The following is a 13175-nucleotide window of genomic DNA, read 5'->3' as shown; positions in this document are numbered from 1 at the left end:
AACATATTTCCATTGTTGAGGAGTAGTGCTAAGATGTATCTTCTGCACTCTGTTTGCCACGAATGTATGGAAGCGGCATGCCTCGTTGTTAATGTATCCCAAAACCACTTGAGAGTCTGTCCAGAAGTGCTCTTCTATGTCTTCATATTTAAGCTCCTGTTTAAGCATATTGCTCATAGCAACTGAGATGACAGCAGCTGTCAGTTCGAGCCTGGGAATAGTCTGGACCTTGATCGGGGCAACTCTGGATTTCCCCATTACCAAAGTACAATGAATGTTTCCTGTTTCGTTTGTGAATCTCAAATAGGAACACTGGCCATAACCACTATTGCAAGCATCAGAGAAGTGATGAAGCTCTCTTTTGATGACCTTTCCAAAGTTTGCAGGCACATAGCAGCAGGGTATATTAAAACTTTTCAAGTTCACAAGATAAGCCTTCCAATGTTGCCACCTTGGCTGTACTTCTTTAGGAACGGGGTCATCCCAGCCTGTTCCTTTTCTGCACATTTCCTGAAGCACTAATTTTCCATTGAGCAGGAAAGGAGCAATCAAGCCCAGTGGATCATACAGTGATGCAACTGTTGATAGTATGCCACAACGTGTTGCAGGCTGGTCTTTGAGGTCAGCAGAATATCTGAGTCTGTCAGAATCAATGTGCCAGTAGATCCCTAAAGCTCTCTCTATAGGTGTGTCATCGAAGTTGAGGTCTAGTGCCTTTACTTCAGGGGCTCGTTCAGACATTGGAATGCTATCCAGAACAACTCTGTCATTCGAAATAAATTTGTGCAGTCTAAGACCACCTAAAGCACACAGTTGTCGAGCTTCTCTTGCTACCTGAACAGCTACTTCTGTATTGGCCACACTGGTGACACCATCATCTACATAGAAGTCCATTGTGATAAATTTTGAGGCAAGGGGATATGTAAGCTCATTCTCCTTAGCGAGATGTTTCAAACCATAGTTGGCGCACCCAGGTGATGAAGTTGCACCGAAAAGATGTACCTTCATGCGGTATTCTTGTGGGCATAAAGCAAAATCTCCCTTTTTCCACCATAGAAAACGGAGGTAGTTTCGATCTGCTTCTTCAACATGAAATTGGTGAAACATCATTTCAACATCGCACATAAGAGCAATGGGATGTTGTCTTAATCTTACAAGAATCCCAGTCAGATTATTCATTAAATCTGGGCCTTGGAGCAAGTAGTCATTGAGGCTGGTTCCATGGTACTTGGCGGAACAATCGAAGACAACACGAAGCTTGTCTGGCTTCTTAGGATGGTACACCCCATGATGAGGGATGTACCACCTTTCTCCTTCCTTTCCTTCATCATGAACTTCTTCTGCATCACCTCTCTCAATGACCTCTTCCATAAACCTCACATAATGTCCCTTGTACCTTTCATCTTTCAGCAGTTTTCTTTTAAGATGATTGAGCCTTAAGAGAGCAAGCTGCCTATTGTTAGGCAAGTGAGGCCTTGCTTTGAAAGGAAGAGGCATCTCATAATGCCCACGGTTGTTTTTCTTTATGCCTTGCTGCAGTTTGGTCAAGAAAAGGATGTCATCCTGCGAGACAGTTTTATCATCTTCACCAGCATCTTTAAAGTCAGACTCCAATACTTTAATAACATCTGCTGGGGTCACTGGAGGAAGCTCTTTAATGCTGACTCTATGACAGACAGTGCTGAAGCTTTGTGATTCATGGTGTGAAGACAGGCGACCAACAATGCTCCATCCTAGGTCTGTATTTACTGCATAAGGTTCATCGTCTCCTCCTAAAATCACTTGTTTTGGTGCCAAAGCTTTTGGACAGCTGTAGCCTATCAGAAGACCAATCTCACAATCTAGCAGAGGTGGAATTTTGTCCACTATTGTAGAGAGATGTTTCCAGTGTTGTGCTGTTTCACACGTGGGGATGAGTACGGTTCACTGGAATGGAGTCCTTAGTGTAGGCAGGGGGCAGATTGAGAACAACAGAGGAGCTGTAACCTCTTACTTTGAGACCTGACACCCTTTCGCTTAGCACAACAACATCCTTTGTGGTCATGGTCGTCAACTTCAGTCTTACGGGACAAGAGTCAGCTTGGAGCTTGTTGCTTAGCTCTTTGTCGACAAACACAGTGTCACTCTGGGTGTCAAGCAAAGCATAAACAAGTTTTTCAGAGCCTGGATTCATCTCGGTTGATACCCACACTGGAACGATCATTGAAGTGTTGGTGAATGACTCTTTATTCTCTACTTTGTGAGACATAGCAGTAGTTGTCTCAGTGGCACCTTGGTTTGATACTGAGGCAGGGTAAACTTTCCTTATGTAGTTGTCATCATGTAGACAGGTTGGATGTCTACCTCTACAGGAGTCACAGGATAGACAGTTACGGCAGTCCTTTGCGCTGTGGCCTGGTTTCATGCAACCGTAGCAGAGTTTGTTCTCCTTCACATATTTCCGTTTCTCTTCTAATGTTTTTTCCACAAATTTAGAACAGTTGTGAACCTTATGCTTGTTGTCTTTGCAGAGGAGACACATTGTGTAATGTCCTTTAGAAGACCTTTGTTCGTTTTCACCATTTTGGTTACGTTCCCTAGCTGTTTGAATGTGAAAGACGTTAGCCCTGTTCCCTTTACTGTCCTTATAGTTACGTTTTTCTGAAGTGGGTTCAGAGGCACGAAGAGCGCTGAAGGAGGTGACAGGATTACAAGTGATCTCTGCTTCCATTGACATGAAGGTCACAAAATCCATAAACTTTGGAAAGTCTTGAGTCTCAATCAATGTCTGTGTGACCTGACGGTTCCACCGGGCTGCTGCCCAATCTGGTAATTTGTGTACAAGTTTCTGATTTTCATCACAATCATTTAATATTTCAAGCCCTTTGACATGAGGCATAGCTTGATGACATGCACTCAAGAAGTCAGAGATTTCTCTGAATCCTTCAGAATCCTTAGCTTGAATCTTGGGCCATCTGGCTAGTTTTTCCCTGAATGCCTTCTGTATGACAAATGGCTGTCCGTACCTTTGGTTCAGCTTGTTCCATGCATCATTATATGCTTCATCATCAGTTCTGTAGAAGATTCCATCAAGAGACTTACGAGCTGGCCCACCAACATACCTTTTTAAATAGTGTAGCTTGTCAGCAGAAGAAATGGCCTTTCCATCAATTAGTGACAAGAATGCAGCCTTCCACTCAATGAACTGGATAGAATCACCGTTAAACACCGATGGTTCTGTTGTAGGCAGTCTGTTCAGGGCTATGCTATCTTGGACAGCTTGAGCGAGATAGAATATATCAGATTTTGAAGGTGAGGATGTTGCTCTGATGTTAGTAGGACGTTGGGTAGGAAATGGGACCACATGTTGCTGCGCCGTTATACTTACAGAATTGTCAAAACTCCCAGCATGCATTGCAGCATGAATAAATTATTTAGCTGTATTTTCTTACTATTTTCTTAATTTGCTTTTATATGGGTGTTATGACTTTTCAGAAGACTTTTTGTGCTGTTCAGAGTTGATCTGGTTTGTTTTTATTTCTATTTTTGAGTGTCACCAATGTTGAGACTCATACACTGAATGTTGATGTCTATGTGTATTTATTTCCGGTCATTGTTCAAAGCTTTTATTTGTACGTGGTGTATGCAGAAGTGTTTCATTGTTCATTTTCATTGCTATTGCATTAGTGGTACAATTTAAGTGTACTTTAAATAATAGTTAAGTATTGAGTGAGATTAGTGAACTAGAAATACTAGGTGATATTCTGTAAAAATCAGTGTTTGCTGCAGTTTCTTTCTTGAACCTAGCCATTTTTTTTTTTACTAGTTTTTCTTTGGTTGCTGTAATACAATTTTTTGTTTAGTTAAGTTTATTAAGCACTGCTTTAGTACCAATAAAAGCCCAAAAATGCTGCAATGCATGCTGGGACTTTCCCACCATTCTGAGATCCAGCATGCATTGCAGCATTAAAGTTTGTTGCACCCACATGTAACTGGTGCTGTAGCACTAAAGGCTTTGTAAAAAAAATATATATATTTTGAATGAACACTGTTACAACCAGTAAATAAATTAAGTTAAAGAATCAGGGGTCACGAGCCCAACTAAAGCAACCTCTGATCTTCAAAATTGTGAGGTCAAACAAAACATTTTCAATCAAAAATATTCTCAAAGAACATTAGATGTCAAAAAGTAAAGGTGGTAATGCTGTTTTTGAAATTGTTTAATCATCCTCTTTTAATTCAGTTGATTTAGTCTAAGGCTGTGGCTGTATGTCACTTGAAGTTTTGTTTCTTGTTCTTTCCTCCAGTGATTCTGCTTGTTAACAGCAGTGTTCATTAGTGTCTGAATTCACTCATTTGTTTTCATTCACTGTCACTGACTATTCTAGTAATCTTATGTCAGGATTATGAGGGAATAGGGTATGATTTCTACACAGTCTCTGATTGTCGACTCTGAACGCTGTTAATTCACAGTATACTGTATATACTTTTTCTCGAAAACTGGAGCAGCAAAGCATTTGTACTATTACAGATAATCCTGTAACCTGATTTTTCTTTGTGTAGTGTCGCATCATTTCTTTGTTCATGGTATGGGATGCTTCCATGTTTTCCAGTTTCCTTTTCTGTTTGTTGTGCAAGTGATTAGATATACATATTTGCACAGTATGTATTCTTTTATCCTGCCCAGTGTTCCTGGATTAGTACCCTATCTATTAGGAAACTAATTCAGGAACACTGGGCAAGGAATACACACCGAGTGGGATATACACATTTGCAGTTTTATTTTATATTATTAAAATAATAGAAAAAACATTTACTTTCAAAAAAAGAAAGCAGAACACTTCATGTTTTCACATCCACAATGAAACTGTTTAATATAAATATTGAAAACATGAGGGGAACAAGACAGTTTGAATTTTTCTTTGTATTCAAATTCTCAACACAAACAACTTAAAAGCAGCACATTCTCAAATATGTATACTAATCCCTTCTACTAAACATTCCAAAAATAAACATCACACCTTCATGAAGGCTACCTGCAAATATCTACTTCTCAATCCTATCCTAAAAATGTGTTTGTAAAAAAAAAAAAATTGCATTCAGATACCAAACATTAATCAAGTATAAAGACACATTGTGTGAATGTGTTATATAGTCCCAGCAGTTTTACTTGATTCTTAACTTAGTTTCCATCATTTGGCTTGCTGTGCTTATCCATACTCTCTCTGGCTTTACCGTCCTCACCAACCCACAGTGCGTTCCTGACAAACCGAGATGCTGCACCTTTGTCCAGACGAGACGCTTTTTTCTTATCTGTAATCTCTTTTATCCTGTTCATATAGGTTCGAATTCTCTCCTGTGAAGGGTAAAATTGATCCAAAATATTGTTTAACATCATGTTTTGCAGCATTATAAAGTATTACAGTTTCAGAATTTTTGCAAAAAAAATCCAGTATCAGGTTCATTCATTTGTAAGTGATCAGTCACAATAAATTTAACATAAAAACTCAGGCAGTAGTCATCACATTTTTTTGCCCAACTCATACACACATTAAGCAGTTGATTAAGAAATCCCTGTACAACATATTTATAGTTATCTAATCAGCCAGTTATGTACCAGTGGAGCAATGCATCAAACTGCACCGACAAAGAGCAGCAGATTCAGGTTATGGCCACAATCTTTAGAAAGGGATGTGATCTCAGTCATTTTGACCAGGTTATGATTATGTCTATAAATGCTATCCTCCTAAGAATTATTAGATGAAGTTTAATCATTGACTAATTAAAAAAAAAACATCCAGTGAACAGCAATTGTTCTGCAAACAAAGCACCATGCAGAGGTCAGCAGAAAGTGGCCAGACTGGTCCAAGCAAACACAAAGACTACAGTAACTACGGTAGTTCAGCCACACATTGATGTTGTGGTAAGCTGAAGAGCATCTATAAACACCGCACAACACGTCAAACCTTTACAACCTTTATGAGCTACAACAAAAGACAATCACATCGAATTAAACTTTTTTTAAAAACAAGCACAAAGACTGCAATGACCACAGGAACACTAAAACCTGGAGAGATGTTACCAATATCTTGTGGAATATACACCATTAGAGCGTTTTGTGCCTTGGCCAGCATTTGATAGTGTTTTTAATAAAGTGGTACAGGCAGAATTAAAAGTTCTCTAAAGTTTTAAAGGCCTATCAGTCTTCAAGAATGAACAGATATCAGAACAATATAAATTATAGGAGTATTTTTTTATTTACTTAATTCAGATTCCACTATTCACAAACTGTCAAAAGCGCAAAATGTCAGGGTTTACAGAGATAAAAATGTTTCATAACAAGCACATTAACATTCATCTATTTCGGCTAAATGGATATCTACCCTGTATAACAGAACTCCGACTAACAAATTAAAATCAAGGAACTGTTCCAATTTAAACAGTGCCATCCAGCAGCCCTATTCTGTAACTGCATACTAGATACGCTGCACTGCGGCTGCTGAACAAGTACTTGATGTTAAGCATGCACAAACAGAGATGTTAAGAATCATGCTGCTGCAAAAGGTAAGGAACCCCCTCACAAACAGTATCTCTAGATCAGGGGTCACCAACAAGGTGCCCGCGGGCACCAGGTCACCTGCAAGGACAACGAGTCGCCCGCAGGCCTTTTCTAAAAATAGCTCACTATACCAAGAGTCGGAAACCGGAGTATGGTTAAACACCTTGTCTTTGTTTAGTCTGAACATATACAAGGCAGAGGCTTGAGGAGAAGTACGAACCGGAGAGCGGGTAGAATCCGCAATGCGGGTATAAACCATAATGCGGATAGTCCAGGGATGATCGCCAATATGAACCATTAAAGGCAAACTTATCTTGAGCATGGAAGTACGGGGAATATTACAGTAGTGGTAGGAAGTCCAGTAGATCTCTCATGGCAACAAGTAGATCTGACCGTGAGTGAGGTGGAATAGGGACCTTATAAAAGGGGGAAAGGTAATGGGGAACAAGTGTAGGTGATTAGAGAAGAGAGAGGCTAATTGAGCGTTAGAGCCTTGGAGGGAGGCATGGCTGGTGGTTCCCTGACAAAATCACACTTGCATTTGTGCAATTTAAAAATGGCAATATTAAAATATAGATGACTAGATATAGATAAATATAATTAATTATTAATAATAACATCATTAAAGGTAAATTGAGCAAATCTGTTATTTCAGAAGTGTGTATCAAACTGGTAGCCCTTCACATTAATCGGTACCCAAGAAGTAGCTCTTAGTTTCAAAAAGGTTGGTGACCCCTGCTCTAGATCATTGATGCCCATTCTAGGGCCTGTGTGCAAAAGTTGTCCTGTGGTATAGTTTATTGGCCTGGCATGCCATTTGAAAAAAGGAGGAAAAAAAAAAAAGGGGGGGGGGGGCATTTATACAGATTTTCATTCCTGTTTTACCATTTGACATAGCATCATTATTTTTTAAATGGAAAATTAATTGAAATTAAAAGTAAATAAAGTAATTTGCCTTTTTTTATTATATCTAGCGACAGTCAACGAGTAGCATATTAGAGAGAGATTGAGGCAGTGTCACACAAACGAGGCAATTTTAAAAAGTGCCTAATTTGCAAAAAGACAGTAAGAATACAATATTCATCATAATTATGAAACAAAACATTCTTCAGCTCTCTCAATGTATGGTGGTAAATCAGAAAAAAAAGGCTAACGAGCTTCTTTGATATTATCAGACCACACTGCTACATTCCTCATCAGCTCACAAAAGTGAAACATGAGCCAGCTATCAGATTTGCTGATAGCAAAATCAAGATTGATGTTTGGTACTTCATTGCTAAAAGTTTTGGGCCCCTCTGCTCCATTTAAATTGAAAAGACACTTTAAATTTAATAAGCTATTGAAAGAGAAATATTACAGTGGAAATGTGTCAAAAGAATCCCAGAAACTAGTCAGTCATGAATAAAGTATCAGTCGTGTGCTCTAGAATTTGGTGAGGAGGACAGGACATAGGGTTTTACAGAGCATTTGCTGAAATAAAAAAAGAAAATAGCAGCAGAGAGAGCCTGGAATGGAAATTCGCATAGAGTGCAAGAGACAGCAAAAGCCTCTTGACTTGACTTGGTTAGCCGTAATGTGAAGGGTTATGTGAACGGAGAAGCAGTAAGCAGTGGTGTTGGCTTTGGGGGGACACATTTACAAAATAATAAACTAAAAACCTGCATAACGAGCCTGCCTTTTTTTAATAAAAACAAATGATTCCAGCAAAGAAAATAGCAATGCCATTACTTCAACATTGCCTCTAGGTTGCATTCAATGTCTCAATCTTTAGACTAATGCTGGTATAGTTTCTATCATTATACTAAGTTAATGCTTTTACAGCCAGTGTTTTCAGTCATTGTTAACTGGTCACAGTCATAACACAAAACTTAAAAAGGTGTCAAGTTATCTTTTTTTATACCTCAGGTCTCGCAATGGTGCTGACGGTAATTCAATGAAAATTTTTATTTGATTTAGACAACATGCAGTATTCTTTAATATCACACCTATAAATTAGTGTGAAGCTGTTAGACCTCAATGTAAAAATGTGTCTTTCCAAATCATGTCTATTTTACATGATTTCCTACAAGTGAACAATCAAATAGTAAACACTTCCAGAAAAATGGTACACAGCTGAGCTGAATTTCAAGTACCATAGCAAAGAATCTGTTGATTTAAGGTTTAATTTTTCTTTTTCATTTTCCTAATAATGTTCTCAAAATTTGCTTGCTGGAGTGCAGAAGATTGATATGCAAAATGCTTACATATAGATTTTTTCATAAACAAGCAACATTAAGTGTAGAAAAAAACAAACAGATCTGAATAGTTTATAAATACACTGAATCTGCTCATATTCAGCATGAGAAACTACATTGTCATGTAAATGGGCTCCTGTGTTACTATTATTATATGTTGTTTTTAAAATTTGCACATTTATAGAGGTTGAGTAAGAGACTAATTCTTACCAGTTCTTGTTTGATTCCATGATCTTTTGGATTCACTCCTTGAGTTACCAAATACACTAATATAAAGGGGATACATTAGTTTAGACTCTGCTGTATGGTATAAGTAATAACTGTGTTAAAAAGACTGCTGGGATACGCACTCCAGAACAGGGAGTTGAGGGCATATGCTGACATCAAGTCCAGTTTGGCTTGCTCCAGGGCTCCAAGCTACAACAAACCAGTTAAGGCAGTTAGATCATGTCCAAAGCCCAAAAATTGTAAAATGCACATCAAATAACCGCTCTTGCGATATGCATGTATTTCATTCATTCTGTTTGCTGTTACATTATTTATATGCAAACAAACCTTTAGATGGTCGCCTTTCGACACAGACATAAGTGTTTGGATCACATCATGGACTGAGCTCACAGAAGATACAAAACCAGTCAGATATTCTGTAATTTCAGTAGGACAATCCTCCAGAGAGCCTTTATCAGCCATAGGTATAATCTAAAATCGATCCGAGAAAAATGTGATTATATTAAACGCTTTAGAAAATCTTCACGTGTGATGTTTAAAAACACGTGTGCTGTGATGTAAAATAATACAAGCCTTATCAAGCTTTTTACAGGTTAAAAAGCACACCGAATTCTCCTTCCTACTCTGAGGTTTATTCACAAGCAAAATCACATTTCATAAATCTATCTCACCTTCTACTGTAGGAAGACTGGAGGCAGAAGGAAGCAGGACGCTGAATAAAAAGGCAGCACGCATCTGTTTCCGCTTGCGTCATGCTACATTTCAGAATAAAGGACTGGAGACTTTAAGGGCGTTTATAAAAGTCATTTATTTTAGAAAAGAGTCTGTGAATGCAGTATGTGATATATTTAAACGTGTTTTTTTTCCTTCTGAGTCGCCACACAACTTCCTCTTTCTTCAAATGTTCAAGAAATATCCAGTCTCAGGACATAAACACAAGCATGACACAGACTTGTGCTGTACATATACAACTATGAGGCATAACATTATGACCACCTGCCTAATATTGTGTTGGCCCCCCTTTTGCTGCCAAAACAGTCCTGACCCATTGAGCACTAACAGCATTAACTTCTTCAGCAATCTGAGCTACAGTAACTTGCCTGTCCCTCCCCACGTGCATCAATGAGCATTGGTCGCCCATAACCCTGTCCCCAGTTCACCACTGTTCCTTCATTGGACCACTTTTAATAGATACTGACCACTGCAGACCAGGAACACCCCACAAAAGCTTCAGTTTTAGAGATGCTCTGACCCAGTCGTATAGCCATCACAATTTGTCAAACTCATTCAAATCCTGAATCCCCATTTTTCCTGCTTCTAACACATTTACGTTGAGGACAAAATGTTCACTTGCTGCCTAATACAAAATATCCGACCCTCTAACAGGTGCCACGATGAAGAGATAATCAGTGTAATCAGTTAATTAGTTATAATGTTATAATTTTATGCCTGATTAGTGTATACATGTCTTGGATGTCATAGATGTCTATCCATGTTTTACATAAATATTCTCTGCCAGTTTCTTAATTTCCTGACAATATGAATAAGACAACAAAAATAGCAATTTAACTTTCAATTGTCATAGTCCTCAACAATTTTAATGTCCATTGATTATATATTTATCATGAAATCTATTTACTGATGTTCTGCAAGTCTGTTTGTGGCAGTCAGAGGTGGGAAGTAACGGAGTACAAATACTTCGTTACTGTACTTAAGTAGATTTTTCTGGTATCAGTACTTTACTCCACTATTTATTTTTCAGACAACTTTTTACTTTTACTCATTACATTTTTACACAAATATCTGTACTTTTTACTTCTTACATTTTCAAAACCGACTCGTTACTCCACTGATTTGGTGAAATATAAAATTTTTATTTTCACTGCGCGCCGATTTCAGCCGAACAACCGATTTCCTGTTACTGCGCGTCTTTTTCAATCCGCTGGTGTATAAAGTCCTGCTCTCACTCTTTACGAAGATAAGAATCAGCAGGCAGAAGGCAGTAAGAAGTTTGGGGTTAACGTGGATGAGACAGAGGGAGTCAGTGATGTAAACATGACTGAGAACAGACACATTCATGATCATCATCATCTTTTCTCTGCTTGTGTTCTATATGTGGATGTTCAGACTGGACACATTTATTAGGTAACAACATTTTTAATTAGTTTTGTATTAATTAATATATATATATATATATATATATATATATATATATATATATATATATATATATATATGTATGTTTAAATTTGGCTGTCAAATTTATTGTAAACGGCACTAAATGTTATTAACACGCTATCAATTCAGCGCGCATTTCTGTTTTTACCATTTTTTATAAAAAGTATAAATACATAAATAAATAACTAAATATAAAAGAGGCGAAATTAAAACCTCCAGCAAAAAATACATTTATCCACGACATCCCTTCTTTACTTAGATAAATAAATAAACTCCACCGAAAAATATTTTTAATCAGTAAACTTTTGTTTTATTTCTGTGCCAAGTCTCAAATCAAACACCAAAATCCGCCATGATTCACACAATTTACCCTCTAGGTGGCGTTTTGTGGGTTTTTTCCTCATAATGGCGACACGAACTAAAATTACTGTCTTTATTGATCGTACAGATAAAAACAATACATCATTCAAATCTGTAAAATGTCTATGATTATATATATAAAAGCTTCTTGACTTAACTTGAAGAGGTGCAGTTTCTCCGGTATCACCTCATTAACTGTCCGTGTGTAAACATAGCAAAGGCTCCTAATAATGTCCACACGTCTCTGCACTGTTATAGCCTTTATATGTTATAGCCTTTATATTTAATCACTGTACATATTTGCTGTGTACCTGTACTATGCAATGACAATGAAGATCTATCTATCTATCTATCTATCTATCTATCTATCTATCTATCTATCTATCTATCTATCTATCTATCTATCTAATATGAATATGATGTGAGTTCCATTTAACAGCTAAAACAGGTAGAAGTAATAACTACTTTTTACTTAAGTACATGTCAGAGCCAAACTTCTTTACTTTCACTTAAGTAAAAAGGTATAATCAGTACTTAAACTTTTACCCGAGTATTTTAAAACATGAGTATCTGTACTTCTACTTAAGTAATGGATGTGTGTCCTTTTGCCACCTCTGGTGGCAGTTGTATTCCTAAACCATTGTAACAAAACTGTTTGTATTAATTTAAGTCCAAAGCCATCTTCTGTGGTACCATCCACAATAATCCCGTGTTTTTAGTCTGTGCATATGGGGCTATCCACAAAAGCAGCAAGTGGTTTCCAACTGATTAAGTTCTCCCACACCACCCCACTGCTGCGCTCCCTTCACTGGCTTCCAGTAGCTGCACGTATCAGATTCAAAACACTAATGCTTGATTACAAGGCCAAAAATGGACCAGCACCATCTTACCTCAGAGACCTCATTTTTCAATTAATTTTTATTTGTATAGCGCTTTTAACAATGAACATTGTCTCAAAGATGACCTCTTCACACCTTGCACTGCATCACGCTGTCTGAGATCCTCCAGCACTGCTCGACTGGTACCACCTTCTCTTAGAATGAGAGGTAAGTATACTTCAAGGCTCTTTTCTGTTCTGGCACCGACGTGGTGGAATGAACTTCCCCTAGATGTATGTACAGCAGAGTCCCAGGCTATCTTCAAGTGATTGTTGAAGACTTACCTCTTCCTGAAACACTTAAATTAGCATTTTCCAAGTTTGCTTTGTAGAATTCAAGAGTTAAATTTATCTTAAGTTTTACCAGTGTAGATTTATTCATTGCTAGAGACTCAAAGCACTTTTGTACGTCGCTCTGGACAAGGGTGTCTGCTAAATGCCGCAAATGTAAATGTAAATAATAAGAACTATATCCAGAAGTAGGGCATCAGGATGGATCTGGCATGTGTAATATTCCAAATATTCCAAAAGGAAAAAATCAATTTAAGTAAATGCTGGACAATATGTTTTCAGTCCAAGCCCCGAATTCTATTTCTAAGGCTATTTTATAACCATAGGGCTTTGTAAGAGAAAGCCCTTTCCCTTTCAGTAGCCTTCAGTATTCAGGCTGCACCCGAACAGCCTGCATCCTTTTTAACAAATCATGCATGGTGGATCATAATAGATTAAACTTTTGCTGAGTACTGTAGCATGAGACCAT

The 13175-nt window shown here is 37.8% G+C and overlaps 2 protein-coding genes across 2 annotated transcripts in view; both read right to left on the bottom strand.

Moving 5' to 3' along the window:
• LOC310725234 (craniofacial development protein 2-like) overlaps positions 1-13175 on the bottom strand; it is a 121603-nt gene that overhangs the window by 69467 nt on the left and 38961 nt on the right. The window lies entirely within an intron of this gene.
• On the bottom strand, positions 4827-9759 carry c1d (C1D nuclear receptor corepressor). Its single transcript, XM_083539707.1, has 5 exons — positions 9672-9759; positions 9328-9471; positions 9123-9189; positions 8983-9038; positions 4827-5335 (listed from the first exon to the last, which is right to left on the bottom strand). Exons 2-5 carry the CDS (start codon positions 9460-9462, stop codon positions 5162-5164), a joined length of 432 nt encoding a protein of 143 aa, XP_083395833.1. The 5' UTR covers positions 9463-9471; positions 9672-9759; the 3' UTR covers positions 4827-5161.

The sequence above is a fragment of the Silurus aristotelis genome, assembly GCF_946808225.1.
Source record: "Silurus aristotelis genome assembly, chromosome: 4".
In the NCBI taxonomy this organism is placed as follows: Eukaryota; Metazoa; Chordata; class Actinopteri; order Siluriformes; family Siluridae; genus Silurus; species Silurus aristotelis.
Note: the sequence above shows the minus strand (reverse complement) of the source record. Positions and strands in the feature narration are given on the sequence as shown.